The following is a 17,784-nucleotide window of genomic DNA, read 5'->3' as shown; positions in this document are numbered from 1 at the left end:
AGTCAGGTAATATGTTTCAAGCCTTGCTCACACCATATTCTTGTATTTCAGGTTTCTGCGTCATGTTCCAGTTGTGTATGTGGACTATCCAGGCCCTGCCTCCCTCACTCAGATCTATGGCACCTTCAACAGGGCCATGCTCCGTCTCATTCCCTCGCTGCGCACCTATGCTGAGCCTCTCACTGCTGCCATGGTGGAGTTCTACACAATGTCTCAGGTTGGGCTGGGTTTATTTGCAGCTGACTTAAACATAGGTTCAGATTTATACTTTCAGCTAGTCCCAATTTTAACCAACCTTTTTATTTTACAACCACAGGAGCGTTTCACACAGGACACCCAACCACACTATATCTACTCCCCCAGAGAGATGACTCGCTGGGTGAGGGGCATCTTCGAGGCATTGCGGCCCCTTGAGACACTGCCCGTGGAGGGACTGATCCGTGTCTGGGCTCATGAGGCATTGCGCCTCTTCCAGGATAGGTGGGCCAGATGATTGACCTTGTTCCTAGGGCCATAATGATACGATGCATCATTTTGTTTATTTATCATTTATCTAACAAGGCTCTTGATTCGTTTTCATACATAATAAAGTAGGCTATTTGTCATAAAATGCTGCTTATACTGTATTATGTGAGGTGTTATAATCTTTTAAACTGAGTCAAGCCCACATGCTTTCTGAAAAAGGAACTTTGTCTTAATCTGGAAAGGGCCTTCCAAAAAAAAAAAAAAAAAACATGCTTCTCCAAAGCATGCTGTTTTTACCCACAAGTGAGTGTGTTAGCATACTAGCATATTAGAGTTATGTTGAGCAGCAAGCAGGATCTGAAAGATTCCCCCAGAGCACTTTGACTTCCCAGTAAGTTTTTGGGCTGACAGTGAGTAAGAGGTTGACCGAAAGATTACAGTGTGATGAATCCACAAAATATATGTACACTGCACTATTACGCTAGTACTGCAAACATACGACTATATAGTGAAAGCTATCCATGTTTTATTTTGTTACATTCTAATGGACGGCTGTTGTTATATACACTGCTAAGAGTCTGAATGGAACACACGAACACTGTGTCTTTATAAATTTTCAGTTACTGTACCTTTATAATGTTAAATATTTTAATAAATGGAAAACTTGCACACAGTCATACTACTTACATACATACATACTTACTCATGTGTACTTAAGCTTGAAGATTTATTGGAATAATATACTGTATTATTTTATGCTTACAGGCTGGTGGAGGATGAGGAGAGACGCTGGACTGATGAGAACATTGACAGTGTGGCTCTGAAGCACTTCCCCAACATAAACAGAGAGAAGGCCCTAAACCGGCCCATCCTCTACAGCAACTGGCTCTCAAAGGTGATTTCAAGGAATTTCAAACTACAGCCATTATACTAGGGCCCCAAGAAATGGAGCTATTGATCTTTTTCACATTCAATTAAGTTGAATATGTGAATTATTTGTAGGACTACATCCCAGTTGAGCAGGAGGAGCTGCGTGACTATGTTAAGGCCCGTCTAAAAGTCTTCTACGAGGAGGAGTTGGATGTTCCTCTGGTGCTCTTCAATGAGGTTCTGGACCATGTGTTGAGAATTGACAGGTGTGTTTCCCGGTAGTTATTTATCGGACATATTAGGACTTTTGGCATACTAATTAAAATTTTCTTTCTTGTTGACGTCGTTTTTCCAGAATATTCCGTCAGCCACAGGGCCATCTACTTTTGATTGGTGTCAGCGGTGCAGGAAAGACCACACTTTCACGTTTTGTGGCTTGGATGAATGGTCTTAGTGTCTATCAGATCAAGGTTAGAATAAAAAAAGTCCAAAAATCATTCATTTATGTTAGTGTTGCCCATGTAAAACAATTTTTATATGGTCAAAATGTAGTGTTCCACACTGTTGCAGTTTTGTAGCAGTCTCAGAGGCTGTAGTTGGCAATGGATTTGTCCAAAGCGCTTCTATTTTTTATTTTTATTTATTTATTTATTTTTTATTAATATAACTTTGTTTATTTGTGACAATGCTCATGCAGGTCCATAGGAAGTACACAGGTGAAGACTTTGATGAGGACCTGCGAACTGTCCTTCGTAGGTCTGGATGCAAGAATGAGAAGATTGCGTTTATCATGGATGAATCAAATGTGTTGGATTCAGGCTTCCTGGAGCGCATGAACACACTGCTGGCCAACGGAGAAGTAAGGCTCAGGATTAAAATATAAAATAGATTAGATAAAGTAATTTTACCATTTGCCTTTTCTAGTTTTTTTAGCTAATTACTTTGATTCATCATAATTAAAAATTGCTTTTGTGCAGGTGCCTGGTCTGTTTGAGGGTGATGAATATGCTACACTGATGACCCAGTGTAAGGAAGGGGCCCAGAAAGAGGGCCTGATGCTGGACACTCATGAAGAACTGTACAAGTGGTTCACTAGCCAGGTGATCAGGAACCTGCATGTGGTTTTTACTATGAACCCGTCATCTGAGGGCTTGAAGGACCGAGCTGCCACCTCTCCTGCTTTGTTTAACAGGTTCTTGTATTTACCTTCAATTTCATGGGTGTATAGAATCAGTGAGACTTGCTTTTTGGAATCTGTATCAACACAAAGACAAAAGTTAGCCACAACTGCTGCAACATGTAGAAACTGTTTTTGCAGTATAACTAAAGTGATAACCCCTACTTTCTGCACATCTGTTTGTTCATTATGTGATTCTGATTCCTTTTTGTATAGGTGTGTGCTGAACTGGTTTGGTGACTGGTCCACTGAGGCTCTCTACCAGGTGGGCAAAGAGTTCACCAGTAAGATGGACCTGGAAAAGCCCAATTACAAAGTACCAGACTACATGCCCATTGTGTATGACAAGCTGCCCCAACCTCCCACCCATCGTGAGGCGATTGTCAATGGCTGTGTGTTTGTTCACCAGACCCTACACCAGGTCTGAGTTGATGGAATTTTCCTTTGTTTATCATAGTGTGTATTTTGTGTTGGTAAAGGTTTTGTGCATAAGAACTTTAATTTCCTTCTTTCTCCTCTACGTCACAAGGCTAATAATCGCCTGGCAAAGCGTGGTGGCCGCACCATGGCAATCACTCCACGTCACTACCTGGACTTCATCAACCACTATGCCAACCTGTTCAATGAGAAACGCAGTGAGCTTGAAGAGCAGCAAATGCATCTTAATGTTGGCCTGCGCAAAATCAAAGAAACTGTGGATCAGGTAACCCAGCATGTATTACTCTTAATGTACTGACTTAAAAAAAAAAAAAAAAGTAGGAATTTTCCACTGGCTGTTTTTCTGATTCATGTACCTCTAATAGTTTGCAGTGTGAGTGTTGAAGTTATCAGAATCACCAACTAACATTTGGCTGAATCAGCAGAGCTGTAGAATTTTTAAATTTGACACTATCATCTACTCCTACCGTGCCATTAGTTATGGAGATGGTCACAAGAGAGAACTTTTGTGCTGTACTGCTGCCATGTCAGTGTTAATCTTAATGTTGGCCTGTGCAAAATCATTGTTCCATTGTTTTATTATCACAAGCTAGAACTCGCATTATTCCCAGCTCTTTTTTTTTTTAATTGTGATCAGCTAATAATTTTGAACCATTGACATCATACTGTTGGGGCTGTTTGCCAGGTTGAGGAGCTGCGCCGGGATCTGAGGATTAAGAGCCAGGAACTGGAGGTAAAGAATGCTGCTGCCAATGACAAGCTAAAGAAGATGGTCAAAGACCAGCAAGAGGCTGAAAAGAAGAAGGCAAGACAAGACTGCTTACTTAACAGCAGATTGGTAGTCTTTGTTTTTAAGTTGGATATGGTGCTGTAACACAAGTGGGCATTTTCATTGGCAGGTTATGAGTCAGGAGATCCAAGAAGCAGTCTACAAACAACAGGAAGTTATCAAGGACAAACAGTTAAGAGTGAAGCAAGACTTGGACCAGGTGGAGCCTGCTGTCATTGAGGCTCAGAATGGTATGGCTGGCCTCTACTTTCTGCTTAATTCAAGTCTGTGTTTTGTAAATGTAACTACTTATTATTTTAGACTGAAGATAAGTGAGACACTGACCATATAATAAGTGAAATTAAATTTCTGTGCTTTGCAGTCATAATCTTCTGCCTTCTGCATATGCTGTGGAACTCTGTCTTGTTTTTAGCACTTTACAAATTTCCTGTTAGCTTTTCATCATGGTCCTCTGCTACACTTTTCTACTTTGTTCTGATGATTAATATCCTCTGTTGTCTACACTAATTCCTGTGGTCTTCCTCTTTTCACCCCTTCTTTATTTCTCTGCACTCTGTTGCTCCAATATTCTCCTTCCTTGCCTGATTGGTTTTTAGCTGTTAAGTCCATTAAGAAGCAGCATTTGGTGGAGGTGAGGTCCATGGCCAACCCGCCGGCAGCGGTCAAACTGGCTTTGGAATCCATCTGCCTGCTGCTGGGCGAGAGCACCACTGATTGGAAGCAGATCCGCTCCATCATAATGCGCGAGAACTTCATCCCCACTATCGTTAACTTTTCTGCTGAAGAGATCAGGTGACTTTAGTGTGTGGCATGGAGCCACGGTTGGCCTGTGTATGAGAGAGAGGTGCTTGTCACATTTGCATTTGTGCACAGGTCTAACATCAGTTTACATGAAGGATCCTACATGATTCAGATTGGGTTTATTTAGAGGTTTCGGTTTGGCCTTAATATCTCTAAGCACATAATGTGACTGAAACACACACAGTCCACTTTCTCTTACACTACAGCTGTTTGGCTCCTGCCACCCTTCCCCCACTCCCATCAGTCCTGCATGGTTTTAAAACCTGCCTGCCCTTTCTCCATCCCCCTCTCCCTTCTTGTCCTTCCCCCATTCCACCCTCCCTTACCTCCCCAGCTGTCAGCTCTATAAAGAAGCAGCATCTTGTTGAAGTCCGTGCCATGGCCAACCCACCCGCTGCTGTTAAACTGGCACTAGAGTCTATCTGCCTCCTGCTGGGGGAGGAGACTAATGACTGGAAAAAGATCAGACAAGTTATTATCAGAGACAATTTCATCTCAAGCATAGTCAACTTTGTCTCTGAGGACATGAGGTATTGTTTCCATTCATATATAACTTTGCTTGGTGTTCGTAATTACAGTATTAAGTATTTGTTTGACCATTATTTTGGTCCTTAAACACTAACTCAAACATGTCTCAAACATGTCTCAACAACCAAGCACTCATTATGCTAGCTCTAATTGATTATATAGCACACAGGTTAATTTGTTGATGATTTTGAATGACAGATGATTCCAGTGACATGAATACATCTTTTTTGAAGATATAAAGTATGGTTAATTACAAACATCAAATGGTGGTAATGTAGCTTATAAATCCCTGTAAAATCATCATCATTCTTTCCCCACTTATGTCCCTTAATATCCTACCCCTTTTGTTTTGCCAGTAATTCAGGCAAAGTTGAAACCTGACTTATAATGACTTCTGTATGTTTTGGGACACAGTGATGCTATCCGTGAGAAGATGAAAAAGAACTACATCTCCAACCCCAGTTACAACTATGAGCAGGTCAACAGGGCCTCACTGGCATGTGGGCCTATGGTCAAATGGGCCATTGCACAGGTCAGTGCAGGCCAATTTTATTGAACCGATATGTCTAGATATCTACAAGATTATTATGCCAAATGCTGTATTTTTTTAATGTACATTACAGGCCAGCACTTGGAAGAAACACTAAAGCAATTTTAGTTTTTCAAAAATAAAGACAGTAATGTTTTTAACATTGAACAAAAGGGTGTAACTAACTGATCAGTTGCATTTGATTTTTATTTATTTAAGTCTCTCGCTGTCCTCTTTAATAGGAACACTTGTACGCCTGTTCATTTACACAGTTATCCAATCAGCCAATCATGTGATAGCAGCATAATGCATAAAGTCATGCAGATACAGGTCAAGAGTTTCAGTTAATGTTCACATCAAACATCAGAATGGGGAAAAACTGTTATCTTTGTCCATTCTGTGTAAACACGAGATTGTTGTGTGTGAAATTCCCAGGAGATCAGCAATTTCTGAGATACTCAAACCGGCCCATCTGGCAACAAGAACCATGCCATGGTTAAATTCATAGAGATCACACTTTTTCCCCATTGTGATGTTTGCTGTTAACATTAACTGAGTCTATTGACCTGTATCTGATTGAGTTTTTGCATTGTGCTGCCGCCACATGATTGGCTGACTAGATGACTGCTCAAATGAGCAGGTGTACAGGTGTTCCTATTAAAGTGGGTGGTGAGTGTAAAACACATCAAACATATTGATAACACATTTCCTTACTTCAGGCAACTTACAAAAGGATGAAACTTTGGATTAAAATCACTACTTAGTCCTATTTTGGCCTCTAATGTACATTTCTTAGTATTAAAATAAATTGAAATAATATTTTTGCTTATTATGTGTAATTTTTTTTTTTGGCTATAACAAAACATTGGCAATTTAAACATCAGGAGACTAATGTGGCGATGTATGAACGAGATGATCACTCAAATAAAAAAATCTAATAGGAGTCTATTACCAATATATTGCTTCATAAATAATCCTAGTTGTATCTATCATGTTAATTATTGCAATGTCTTCCACCCTTATTTGGTATTTTCTGAAAAAATAGCACTTGCTCCAGCAGATCCTATTTGCATGATGAACAAGAAGTATAGCGGCAAAACTCTTGCTGGTATAGTGGGTGAAAACCTACTATTGAGAGTTAAGCAAGTGACTTGACATGCCATGCCATGATTTTTTATTATTGTACGCTGATAGTTCAATGTATGCACAATTTAATGTGGCTATGAGTTACTACTTCAAGGTCATGAAATCGTAATCTTATCATGCTTATAATTCTCTACATTGTTTTGTTATATAATAAAGTAATGACAGTATTTTTGTTAATTCACTGTGCTGTCCTGTAAAGAAAATGTACCTATACTTTGAATGATAACTGAACCGGATACAAAATCATTTTGAGTGTCATTAATTTAATCAAAATTGTTAATTTAAATTTACAAGGACCAGATCCAGCCTGCAGGTTGCTAAGTGAATGACGTAAATGGATAATTTAGATGGCTGTAAAACTGCAGTGGTGTTAAGAAGCTCTACTTGCCTGTGTGTAGTTGAATTATGCAGACATGTTGAAACGTGTGGAGCCTCTAAGGAATGAACTGCAGAAGCTTGAGGATGATGCCAAGGACAACAAGACCAAAGCAGAAGAAGTAGAGCAGATGATCCGCGACCTGGAGGCCAGCATTGCCCGCTATAAGGAGGAGTATGCAGTGCTTATCTCTGAGGCTCAGGCCATCAAAGCTGACCTGGCGGCAGTGGAGGCCAAGGTGAGGCACTTTAATTTTTTAACTGGCAGTTGCTCCTTTGTAAATAAACAAAGTTGATAAAATTAAAATTCCAAGAGTGCAAACTCCATCATTATCATTCTGTCCCTTAAAAAAACTTCTATACCTTTTGGTAAATGCAGGTGAATCGTAGCACGGCACTATTGAAGAGTTTGTCTGCTGAGCGGGAGCGCTGGGAGAAGACTAGTGAGACTTTCAAGAACCAGATGTCCACCATTGCTGGTGACTGTCTGCTCTCAGCTGCCTTCATTGCCTATGCTGGCTACTTTGACCAGCAGATGAGGCAAAACCTATTTACCACTTGGTCTCACCACCTCCAGCAGGCCAACATTCAGGTACCCAGCCCTCAGTTTGAGATGGGATTTTTGGCATAGATAACAACTGATGTTTGTTTACATGTATTTCTTATCAACGATGATTTTATGAGTTGAATTGTACCCTTTAATGCTGAGATATTTTAATGTTTCATAAATACCAGTTCCGCACAGACATAGCCAGGACAGAATATTTGTCAAATGCCGATGAGAGGCTGCGCTGGCAGGCCAACTCTCTGCCTGCTGATGATCTTTGCACTGAAAATGCCATCATGCTCAAGAGGTTCAACAGGCAAGTGGCAGGGAATTCAGCCAATGTGCTCTCTATTTCTAGGCAACTAAGGAGTACTTTAGTATTTTTACCATCTCTTTTCTAGGTATCCATTGATCATTGATCCATCTGGCCAGGCCACAGAGTTCATAATGAATGAATATAAGGACCGCAAGATTACACGCACTAGCTTCTTGGATGATGCCTTCAGGAAGAACTTGGAGAGTGCCCTGAGATTTGGTAATCCTCTACTTGTGCAGGTATGTTTGTTTGCAGGTGAACTGCCAGCCACAGAATTACCATGTTTTGAAAAAGGCAGACAGACATTAACAGTTTATAAGTCAGGCGAAAAGGGAATATATGCTGAATATATGCTATATGTATTTGAGTTTTTTCTTCCTGGGTGTTAGTATTGTAATGTGATGTATACCACCTTTCCAAGCACAAGAATTATTTGCATACTAACTGACAAAAATAGTCCAGGTAATTTAAATACATCAGCTTTTATTACAGATTTTAAATATACACTGCTCAAAAAATAAGGGAACACTTAATCATTATACTATAACGCTAAGTCAGTAAAACTTCAGGGATATCAGTCGTCCACTTAGGAAGCATAAGTGATTGTGAATCAGTTTCACCTGCTTTGGTGCAAATCAGAGTGACAACAGGTACACTGGAGAGGCAATAGCAAGACAACCCCCAAAAAGGAAATGGTTTCGCATGTGGTGGTTTGTTAGGGCCCTTGTTGCTACTTGTAGCATGAAGCAGTACCTGCAACCCAATCAGGTTGCACAGGTAGTCCAACTCCTCCAGGATGGCACATCCATACGTGCCGTCGCAAGGAGGGTTGGTGTGTCTCCCTGTTTCAAGAGCATGGAGGAGATACAGGGAGACGGGCCGTTACATGAGGAGAACTGGACAGGGCCATAGAAGGACAACAACCCAGCAGCAGGACCGGTATCTGCTCTTTTGTGCAAGGAGGAACAGGAGGAGCACTGCCAGAGCCCTACAAAATGACCTCCAGCAGGCTACTATTGTGCATGTTTGTGACCAAACTGTCAGAAACAGACTCCCTGAGGGTGGCATGAGGGCCCTATGTCCACTAGTGGGACCTGTGCTCCAGCCCCGTGCAGCTCGATTGGCATTTGCCAGAGAACACCAGAATCAGCAGATCTGCCTTTGGCACCCCGTTCTCTTCATGGATGAGAGCTGGTTCATACTGAACATATGTGACGGACGTGAAAGAGTCTGGAGATGCCATGGGGAATGTTATGCTGCCTGCAGCATCATCCAGCATGACCGGTTTAGCGGTGGGTCAGTGATGGTCTGGGGAGGAATATCCTTGGAGGGTCGCACAGATCTCCACGTGCTAGCCAGCGGTACCCTTACTGCTGTTAGGTACCGGGATAAAATCCTCAGAGCCATTGTCAGACCTTACGCTGGTGCAGTGGGCCCTGGGTTCCTCCTGGTGCATGACAATGCTTGGCCTCATGCGGCCAGTGTGTGTAGGCAGTTTGGATGACGAAGGCATTGATGCCATTGACTGGCCCTCATGTTCCCCAGACCTGAATCCTATTGAGAACCTCTGGGACGTTATGTATTGGAGCATCCGAAGCCACCAAGTAGCACCACATACTGTGCAGGAGCTCACTGATACCCTGATCCACGTCTGGGAGGACACCAGGACACTATCCGCCATCTCATCAGGAGCATGCCCAGACATTGTCAGGAGTCCATTCAGTGGGGGCCATACGCATTACTGACTTACATTATCAGCCTGTAATTTCAATTTTTACTTCGATTTTCGGTGTGATTTTGAATCCAGCCCTCAATGTGCTGATGACTTTGGCTTCCATTGACCATTGTGATATTTTGTTCTCAACAAATTACACAATGTATATAAGTAAAGATTTTCAACTTGAGTATTTCAAATACTCAAGTATATCCAATGTGTGAATTTAGTGTTCCCTTAATTTTTTTTTTGAGCAATATACTTGCCAAATGGTCTCAGGGGATTGGGGGGCTGATGGGGCACAATAGAGGGTCTCTCTCACACTCGCACAGTGTCATACTCGTACATTATTAGCACTTTCTAGCTCACCTGTCAATTGGACTCCTGGTACTTGACAATACCACTTAAAAATATCTTTATTTACATTTGTTGACTGCACTTGTAATTTCACATAAAATTTATTTACAGTGGATTCAGAAAGTATTCAGACCCCTTTACTTGTTGCACACTTTGTGATGTCAGTTTGATTTTGAATGGATATCATTGCCATTTTTGCCCGTTAATCTATACTTAATTGCCCATAATGACAAAATGAAAACATGTTTTAGAGATTTTCAAAAACTAAAATCTCTTATTCACAAAAGTATTCAGACCCTTTATTCAGTACTTTGTAGAAGCCCCTTTGGCAATAATTACAGCTACAAATCATCTTGGATACAGCTCTACAAGCCTTGCACACCTGGATTTGGGAAGTTTATCCCATTCTTCATGGCAGATCCTCTCATGCTCCATGGTGAACATCTGTGGACTACCATCTTCATGTTTCTACAGATGTTTGAGGGGATTTAAGTCTGGGCTTTGGCTGGGCCACTCAAGGACATTGTTGTGTTGAAAAGTGAACTTTCGCCCCAGAATTTGCATGTGCTCTGGGGGAGGTTTTCTTCAAGAATGTTCTTATATTTATTTTTTATTTATGTTTGTTTATCTTATATTTAGCTAGAATCATCTGTCTGTCAATTATCAGCCTCCTTATCCCTGCTGCTGAGAAGCACCCCAGAGCATGATGCTGTGACCATTATGTTTCACTGTAGGCATGGTTTTAGCCAGGTGATGTGCAGTGCCTGTTTTTTTGCCAGATGTAGTGCTTGCTGTTCTGCCCAAAGAGTTAAATTTTCATCTCATCAGACCAGATGCTACTCTGCCATGAAGGCCTGATTTATGGAGTTCTGCAGAGATGGCTGTCCGTTTAACAGGTTCTCTCATCTCTGCACAGGACTTTTGGCACTCTTTTAGAGTGACTGTTGGGTTCTTTCTTACTTGCTGACCAAGGCCCTTCTTTCCCAGATGCCCAATTTTGCTGGACAGCCAACTCTAGGAAGGCTGAAGGAAGACTGTGCCAAGTTTCTTCCATTTCAAAATTATTGAGGCCACTGTGGTCTTGGGAACACTCAAAGCCTTAGAAATTGTTCCTTGCACTGATCTGTGCCTTGGCACAGCTTGATCACAGAGATCCAGAGAAAGTTCTGTGGACTTGGCTTGGTTTTTGTCCTGACAATGCATTGTAAATTCTGGGCCCTTATAGACCCTGGTGTGTGCCTTTTGAAACTATGTCCAGTCAATTCTAATTGCAGCAGGTGGACGCCAGTTGGGTTCTAGATACATCTCAAGGATAATTAAAGCAAACAGGATGTACCTGACAACATAGTACCATAGCAAAGAGTCTGAATACTTTTTTGAATAAGAGATTTCAGTTTTTGATTTTTAATTAATTTTCAAAAATCTCTAAACATGTTTTCACTTCTTTATTATGGGTGATTTAAGTGTAGCTTGATGGGTAAAACTTGCAGTTATATCCATGCACAAAGTGTGCAACAAGTAAAGGGATCTGAATAATTTCTGAATCCACTGTACGTTATAATTATTATATTCATCTTTGTTATGGGTCTCTCTGTTAAATCACTGTGCTTCAGCTTCATTAAAATTAAACATACAGTGTTCTATACAGTTCCTGGATATATGACTGATATAAGTGTTATTTATTTACATTATTTAAAAATAGTTAAAATGATTTGTTATTTATTATAATAGGATGATATGTACTTGGGTAATTGTCAGTATTCCTGGGTGCAGTGCCAAAATATCACTTGTTTGTGGGTAAACACTGTGCAAGATGATTTCCAATGGCCAAACTGTTGAATAATCTTGACTACTCCACTTTTCTCCCTACCTATCAGGATGTGGAGAGCTATGACCCGATCCTAAACCCCGTGCTCAACAGAGAGGTTCGCAGGACCGGTGGAAGAGTCCTCATCACCCTAGGAGACCAGGATATTGACTTATCTCCTTCCTTTGTCATCTTCCTTTCCACCCGAGACCCAACGGCAAGTGCACTCACCCCCTCCTCCACTTGAGCTCCACAGTGCGCATGACTGTACATCAACCTTTCTCTACAGCTCATATAATGATTTCTAATCAATTTTCTAACAGGTGGAGTTCCCACCAGACCTTTGCTCACGTGTTACATTTGTAAACTTCACGGTGACCAGAAGCAGTCTGCAAAGTCAGTGCCTCAATGAAGTATTGAAGGCTGAGCGTCCAGATGTGGATGAGAAGCGCTCTGACCTTCTCAAACTGCAAGGTAAGAAATATGACTGAGGAGACCTTGGCACCTCACAATTCTATCCTTAATTACTGATGCCAAGACTTTGAACTCTTTATGTATTTAGACGTCTTCCCTTCTGTAGCCTACATTGCTGTTTTTTTAGTATGGTCAGTATAATTTAGTATGTTAAATGGGGCTTAAATCAGCCTTATTCCTGTGTGAAGATGAATTGAAGATGGTGACTTATGGATGCTGCTAGGGGTGGGCGATCTGCCAGTCACAATCCACGATGATCACCATTATTTTTCATGTTGGTTATAAAGACTTTTTTGAAAGTTGTTGAAAAGAATGACCAAACGAATTCCCCTGTTGATGAGAATTTAGCTCTACAAGGAAACATAACCTCAAACAAAAAGAATAACAGAGACCTCTTAGGCCAAAATGCCTCTTCAAGCAAATTTTAATAAAGTGCACTCCAACAAAATATGAACTGCAAACAATTCTTTCTAAAATTAAAAAATTCTATACAGTCATAAGAAAAAGAAAGTGCACCCTCCATCATTTATCAGGGCTTAGATAAAAATTGTATGGTCCTCACCAACTTCAAACAAATAGACTCAGGTAACAACAAAAAAAACACAATTCAATGTGTAATAATTTTTTTCCCAAAAGGTTAACCAACAATGAGAATCCAGGTGGGGGAAAGAAATATGTACAACCTATAATTCAGTAGCATGTAGAACCACCTTTAGCAACAATAACTTGAAGTAAAAATTTCAAGTAAGGAGTTTCAGTCCTTTTTTTTTTTTTTTTTTTTTTTTTTTTTTTTTTTTTTTTTTAAACACTTGAATCTTTTCTTTTCTTTTTTTTTTCCTTTTTAGAATCTCAGAGAGCAAAAAATGTTAACATCATTGCTTTCCATTAATAGTTATTAGTAAGTAGCAGTAATATATTGCACTTTAGGGAAGATTGCTGTCCATATTAACTGTTCATGAGGGAGATGATCTGTGGGGAAATACACTATTCTTATGCCTAGTTGTTTTTGTGCAGAATGCTCTGTAGTGCCTACCAAAGTGTAGGAGTTCAAAGAGGTCATGGCTAGGGTGTGTGGGGTCAGTAGTTCATAGTTCACCCTGTACTCTGATGAAGAAAATCTGAATTTTTTAGAAAATAGGAAATATATAGAAATATACCTTAGTATCAGTGTTGTCATTGAGCTACAGTAGCTTCATATTTTTATTTTAATACTCTTGTTACAGTGAGGGACAGAGTATAGAAAAGACAAAAATGAGACAAAAATTTCATTATGATTGTAGGTATTAAAGTGTTAGTGTAGTTTGCATGTATTTAATACTGTAGTTAATGGTTAAGTGTGTGTGTATGTATATGTAAGCGTAGGCAATTATAAGGACTGGCAGGAATGATGCAGATCGATGATTCAGAGATAAAGCAGTTATTGGTTTTATTATATTGTTTGTATATGCTTGTACTATTAAGAGCTGAATTACTAACTGAATTCTGATAAGAGTGAAAATTTCCAGACATTGTAAGAGGAAATTTCAGCATTGAATCTGGTCATTGTCAGGTGAGTTCCAGCTGCGTTTGCGTCAGTTGGAGAAGTCGCTCCTGCAGGCACTAAACGAGGTCAAGGGTCGAATACTGGATGATGACACCATCATCACTACACTGGAGAACCTGAAGAAGGAAGCGGCAGAGGTGACCAGGAAAGTGGAAGAGACAGACATAGTCATGCAAGAAGTGGAAACAGTGTCACAGCAGTATCTGTCACTGTCCTCTGCTTGCAGCAGCATCTACTTCACCATGGAGGCTCTTAACCAGGTCTGACTGCAGATCACTGCTTGGCAGTTTGTGTAGTGCAGGAGCCAAACAAAGATGACACATAGTGCTACTTTTGATTGAAGTCTTGTAGTATAAATTAATGTTTATTGTTGCTGAATGTTTTTCTGTAACTTCAAGAGAAGTTACTATTGATCATAAGTGGTTCATGGATGTTAAAGGAGACTTTGTTGGTAGGAGTGGTCCTGACATGTTGTTTGTGGGTGATAAATCAACATATTCCAATATGTCCACAGCCTGACTAATAGTCAAGATCATGTTTAGGTTAAATATTCCTGCAAAATTAAAGATTACAGCTTTTCCATTTTGCAGATGCACTTCCTTTATCAGTACTCCCTTCACTTCTTCCTGGACATCTACCACACTGTGCTGTATGAGAACGCCAACTTGAAGAGTGTGAGTGACCACATGCAGCGCCTGTCCCTCATCACCAAGGACTTGTTCCAGGTAAACACTGGCCTACAATTTGCATTTTATTGTCAATGCAATATTTGAGCTAGTAGTATCTGTTGCTTTTTCTCAGGTTGCTTTTAACAGAGTGGCTCGAGGCATGCTCCACCAGGACCACATCACTTTTGCCATGCTGCTGGCCAGGATCAACCTGAAAGGCATAACCAGGTAACCAACATATTGGACATATACATATTACTATCATTTTTGTTTATGTAATTATACTCAAATATGTCACTTGGATGTTTGTAATAAGTAGGTTCCCAATCCCGATCCTGCAGTACCTCTTGTCTTGCACCTTTTTTGGTCCCAACTCACCTGATTTTTGGATTAAATAGTGGGTTCCAGAGTAATTCAAAATTAAGGTTTACAACTTCTCCCTTTTTCAGTATTCTACTTCCTTTATCAGTACCCTGTTGTTTGGGCCATGTCCATTGTGTAAAATCCAAACCAATGAATAGGAATAGTCCTTTTCTGTTGAATTTTCTGTTTGCATTTCAGTGAACCATCATATGACCCAGAGTTCCAGCACTTTCTGCGTGAGAAGGAGATTGTCCTGACAGGCACAGCTGTGCCTAAGGTGAAAGGCCTGAGTACAGAGCAGAGCGAGGCCATGGTGCGCCTCAGTCGTCTGCCTGCCTTCAGAGACCTTGTGGCTAAAGTACAGGCTGATGAGGTGAGGTGGATTAAGGAGTAAAGACAGACACTTTCAGTGATCGTACAGTCAGGTCATTATTTCCCTTACAATTAAGCAGAGATAAAGGGTCTAGAGTTGATTTCAATTGTGCACTTGCATTTGGAATATATTGCTGTTAACTTTCAATATGAAGTCCAAAGAGCTGTCACTGACAAAGTTCAACTTGTACCAGAATGATGGGAAGAGAACAGTATGAAGAAGGGAAGGAACTGCTCATGATCTGAAGCACATCTTATGGTGTGGGCATGTATGGTTGGCATTAGAACTGGTTCACTTGTATTTATTGATGTGGCTGCTGACAAAAGCAACAGGATGACTTGTATGAACTGTATATGGCTATGTAATCTGCTCAGATTCAGCCAAATGCTTCAAAACTCATTGAATGGCACTTTGCAGGGGACACAGGCGACCACATTGAAAAAAGTGCTGTAATTCTTACACCATTCACCTGACTTGGATATACAGACCATTAAATTCAAGCTGAAAGTCTGCACTTTGAGGTCATATTCAGTATTTAATTTCAACTCCAATATCTTGTGGTAGCAGCTGAAATAACTATAACCTTTTTTAATGTCCAAAAATCTGTGGACCTGAAAATATTTAGAGGGTAATGCGTGGAGGTCATACAGAATGAGTAGTAATAAAGTTTGTCATTTGTGTGTTCCAGCAATTCTTCATGTGGGTAGAGAGTAACTCCCCTGAGCTCTCTGTGCCATACCTCTGGGCAGAGGACAAGACAACCAGTAAGTTGTTGTAGCATTTTTGTGAACTAGTTTCAAATAAACTTATCAAATGTTTTAAGCTTGTGTTTGTGTCCTTTAGCTCCCATTGGCCAAGCTGTGCACCAGCTGCTCCTAATCCAGGCATTCCGACCGGATCGTCTGCTAGCTATGTCCTCCATCTTTGTAGCTAAGGTCTTGGGAGAGAGCTTCATGTCCATTATTGAACAGCCACTGGACTTGGCCAACATTGTGGACAGTGAGGTAGAGACTGGCTTTAAGGACTATGTTTGTGCTAACTCCCAAAATTATTCCATATTTCAAAAATGTTTACAGCTTCTCCTTATGCAAGTCTGCTGAAATATCTGTAAGCCCTCATAACTGTGAGTCAGAGTATCTGTAATCTGCATAATGAACTTTTCCTAGGTTAAGCCAGGAACTCCAGTGCTTATGTGCTCTGTGCCTGGTTATGATGCCAGTGGCCTGGTTAGAGACTTGGCTGCTGAGCAAAACAAACATATTACCTCCATCTCCATTGGTAAGAAATCAGCCTCCTACCTGTAGTCTCAACAGTCTTACAATGATGAACAATCCATCAGCTTTATTTTTCTGCACAGGTTCTGCCGAAGGCTTCAACAAGGCTGACAGAGACATTAACACAGCGGTCAAGTCTGGAAGGTGGGCAAAACCTCCAGTGGTCAGATTTCTCTGAAACCTTGGGATATTAAGATGTCTGCCCCTCAGTGAGTCTAATCACCGAGAGCTATTAACCTCTATAGGCTCAAATATGAACTCTTCTTTTTGTGTTGTCAAATAGATGGGTGATGTTGGAGAATGTACACTTGGCTCCTGGTTGGCTCATGCAGCTGGAGAAGAAGCTGCACTCCATGCAGCCTCACGCCAGCTTCCGCCTCTTCCTCACCATGGAGATCAACCCCAAGGTCAGCCATGCTGCTGTCTGTCCGACTACAATTTTGTGTTTAATTAGTTTAAAAATGGCTGTTTCTCTTAGAATTCTATGTCATTGTTTAATTAAATTGATAGTTTAAGATAAGCCAAAAATCATATGAAATATGATGGTCTGGTTATCTAAATTATTTAACCTCATTTGATTCTGTGAACAGCTTGCATTTAACAAGTCCAGCAGATCTGGACAATAATCAATGATTAGAGGTACTTGGCTGTTACGTGATAATACCGATTTATGACAATGTCTTCTGCAGGTTCCTGTGAACCTGTTGCGTGCTGGTCGTATCTTTGTCTTTGAGCCACCTCCTGGCGTGAAGGCAAACATGCTGAGGACTTTCAGCAGTATTCCAGTGGCTCGCATGTGCAAGGTGAAGACTGAGCTCAAACAACATAGCTTCTTTTAACAAATCTTCTTTTTTTGCCTATTTGGTTTTTAGTTTACTAGTATTGTCTTAGGTATAAACCTTAGTTACTAAGCGGCCATGCCCTCTGTTGCAGGCTCCTAATGAGCGTGCACGGCTGTACTTTCTCCTGGCCTGGTTCCATGCAGTCATCCAGGAACGTCTCCGTTATGCGCCACTTGGCTGGTCCAAGAAGTACGAGTTTGGAGAGTCTGACCTGCGCTCGGCCTGTGACACCGTCGACACCTGGCTGGACGACACTGCTAAGGTCTGAAATCATTTAAATCTTGCTTACATATGAGAGGATTCAAATGTTTACTGGAGTTGGGTAATACACACCAAGGATTTTTCAAATGACATCCATGTTGCTGGTTATTCATAAGCCCATAGACA

The 17,784-nt window shown here is 40.8% G+C and overlaps 1 protein-coding gene across 2 annotated transcripts in view; it reads left to right on the top strand.

Annotated features, from left to right (window-relative positions):
- The window catches only part of dync1h1 (dynein, cytoplasmic 1, heavy chain 1), a 62,358-nt gene that overhangs the window by 31,000 nt on the left and 13,574 nt on the right, over positions 1-17,784 (top strand). The window contains exons 41-70 of one of the 2 annotated variants that reach the window (XM_026919087.3): positions 52-217; positions 317-480; positions 1,231-1,360; positions 1,468-1,601; positions 1,691-1,805; positions 2,033-2,194; positions 2,313-2,527; positions 2,729-2,933; positions 3,042-3,215; positions 3,636-3,755; positions 3,850-3,970; positions 4,876-5,071; positions 5,484-5,601; positions 7,143-7,358; positions 7,499-7,711; positions 7,855-7,982; positions 8,068-8,221; positions 11,931-12,077; positions 12,184-12,334; positions 13,884-14,137; positions 14,468-14,602; positions 14,679-14,773; positions 15,107-15,281; positions 15,970-16,045; positions 16,125-16,285; positions 16,448-16,559; positions 16,639-16,699; positions 16,839-16,962; positions 17,245-17,358; positions 17,489-17,659. In XM_026919087.3, coding sequence (XP_026774888.2) covers positions 52-217; positions 317-480; positions 1,231-1,360; positions 1,468-1,601; positions 1,691-1,805; positions 2,033-2,194; positions 2,313-2,527; positions 2,729-2,933; positions 3,042-3,215; positions 3,636-3,755; positions 3,850-3,970; positions 4,876-5,071; positions 5,484-5,601; positions 7,143-7,358; positions 7,499-7,711; positions 7,855-7,982; positions 8,068-8,221; positions 11,931-12,077; positions 12,184-12,334; positions 13,884-14,137; positions 14,468-14,602; positions 14,679-14,773; positions 15,107-15,281; positions 15,970-16,045; positions 16,125-16,285; positions 16,448-16,559; positions 16,639-16,699; positions 16,839-16,962; positions 17,245-17,358; positions 17,489-17,659 — 4,507 coding nt within the window. Of the gene's footprint in view, positions 1-51; positions 218-316; positions 481-1,230; positions 1,361-1,467; positions 1,602-1,690; positions 1,806-2,032; positions 2,195-2,312; positions 2,528-2,728; positions 2,934-3,041; positions 3,216-3,635; positions 3,756-3,849; positions 3,971-4,336; positions 4,533-4,875; positions 5,072-5,483; positions 5,602-7,142; positions 7,359-7,498; positions 7,712-7,854; positions 7,983-8,067; positions 8,222-11,930; positions 12,078-12,183; positions 12,335-13,883; positions 14,138-14,467; positions 14,603-14,678; positions 14,774-15,106; positions 15,282-15,969; positions 16,046-16,124; positions 16,286-16,447; positions 16,560-16,638; positions 16,700-16,838; positions 16,963-17,244; positions 17,359-17,488; positions 17,660-17,784 lie in introns of both variants that reach the window. The other variant, XM_026919088.3, reaches the window with a different exon arrangement.

The sequence above is a fragment of the Pangasianodon hypophthalmus genome, chromosome 10, assembly GCF_027358585.1.
Source record: "Pangasianodon hypophthalmus isolate fPanHyp1 chromosome 10, fPanHyp1.pri, whole genome shotgun sequence".
NCBI classification, from domain to species: Eukaryota; Metazoa; Chordata; class Actinopteri; order Siluriformes; family Pangasiidae; genus Pangasianodon; species Pangasianodon hypophthalmus.
Note: the sequence above shows the minus strand (reverse complement) of the source record. Positions and strands in the feature narration are given on the sequence as shown.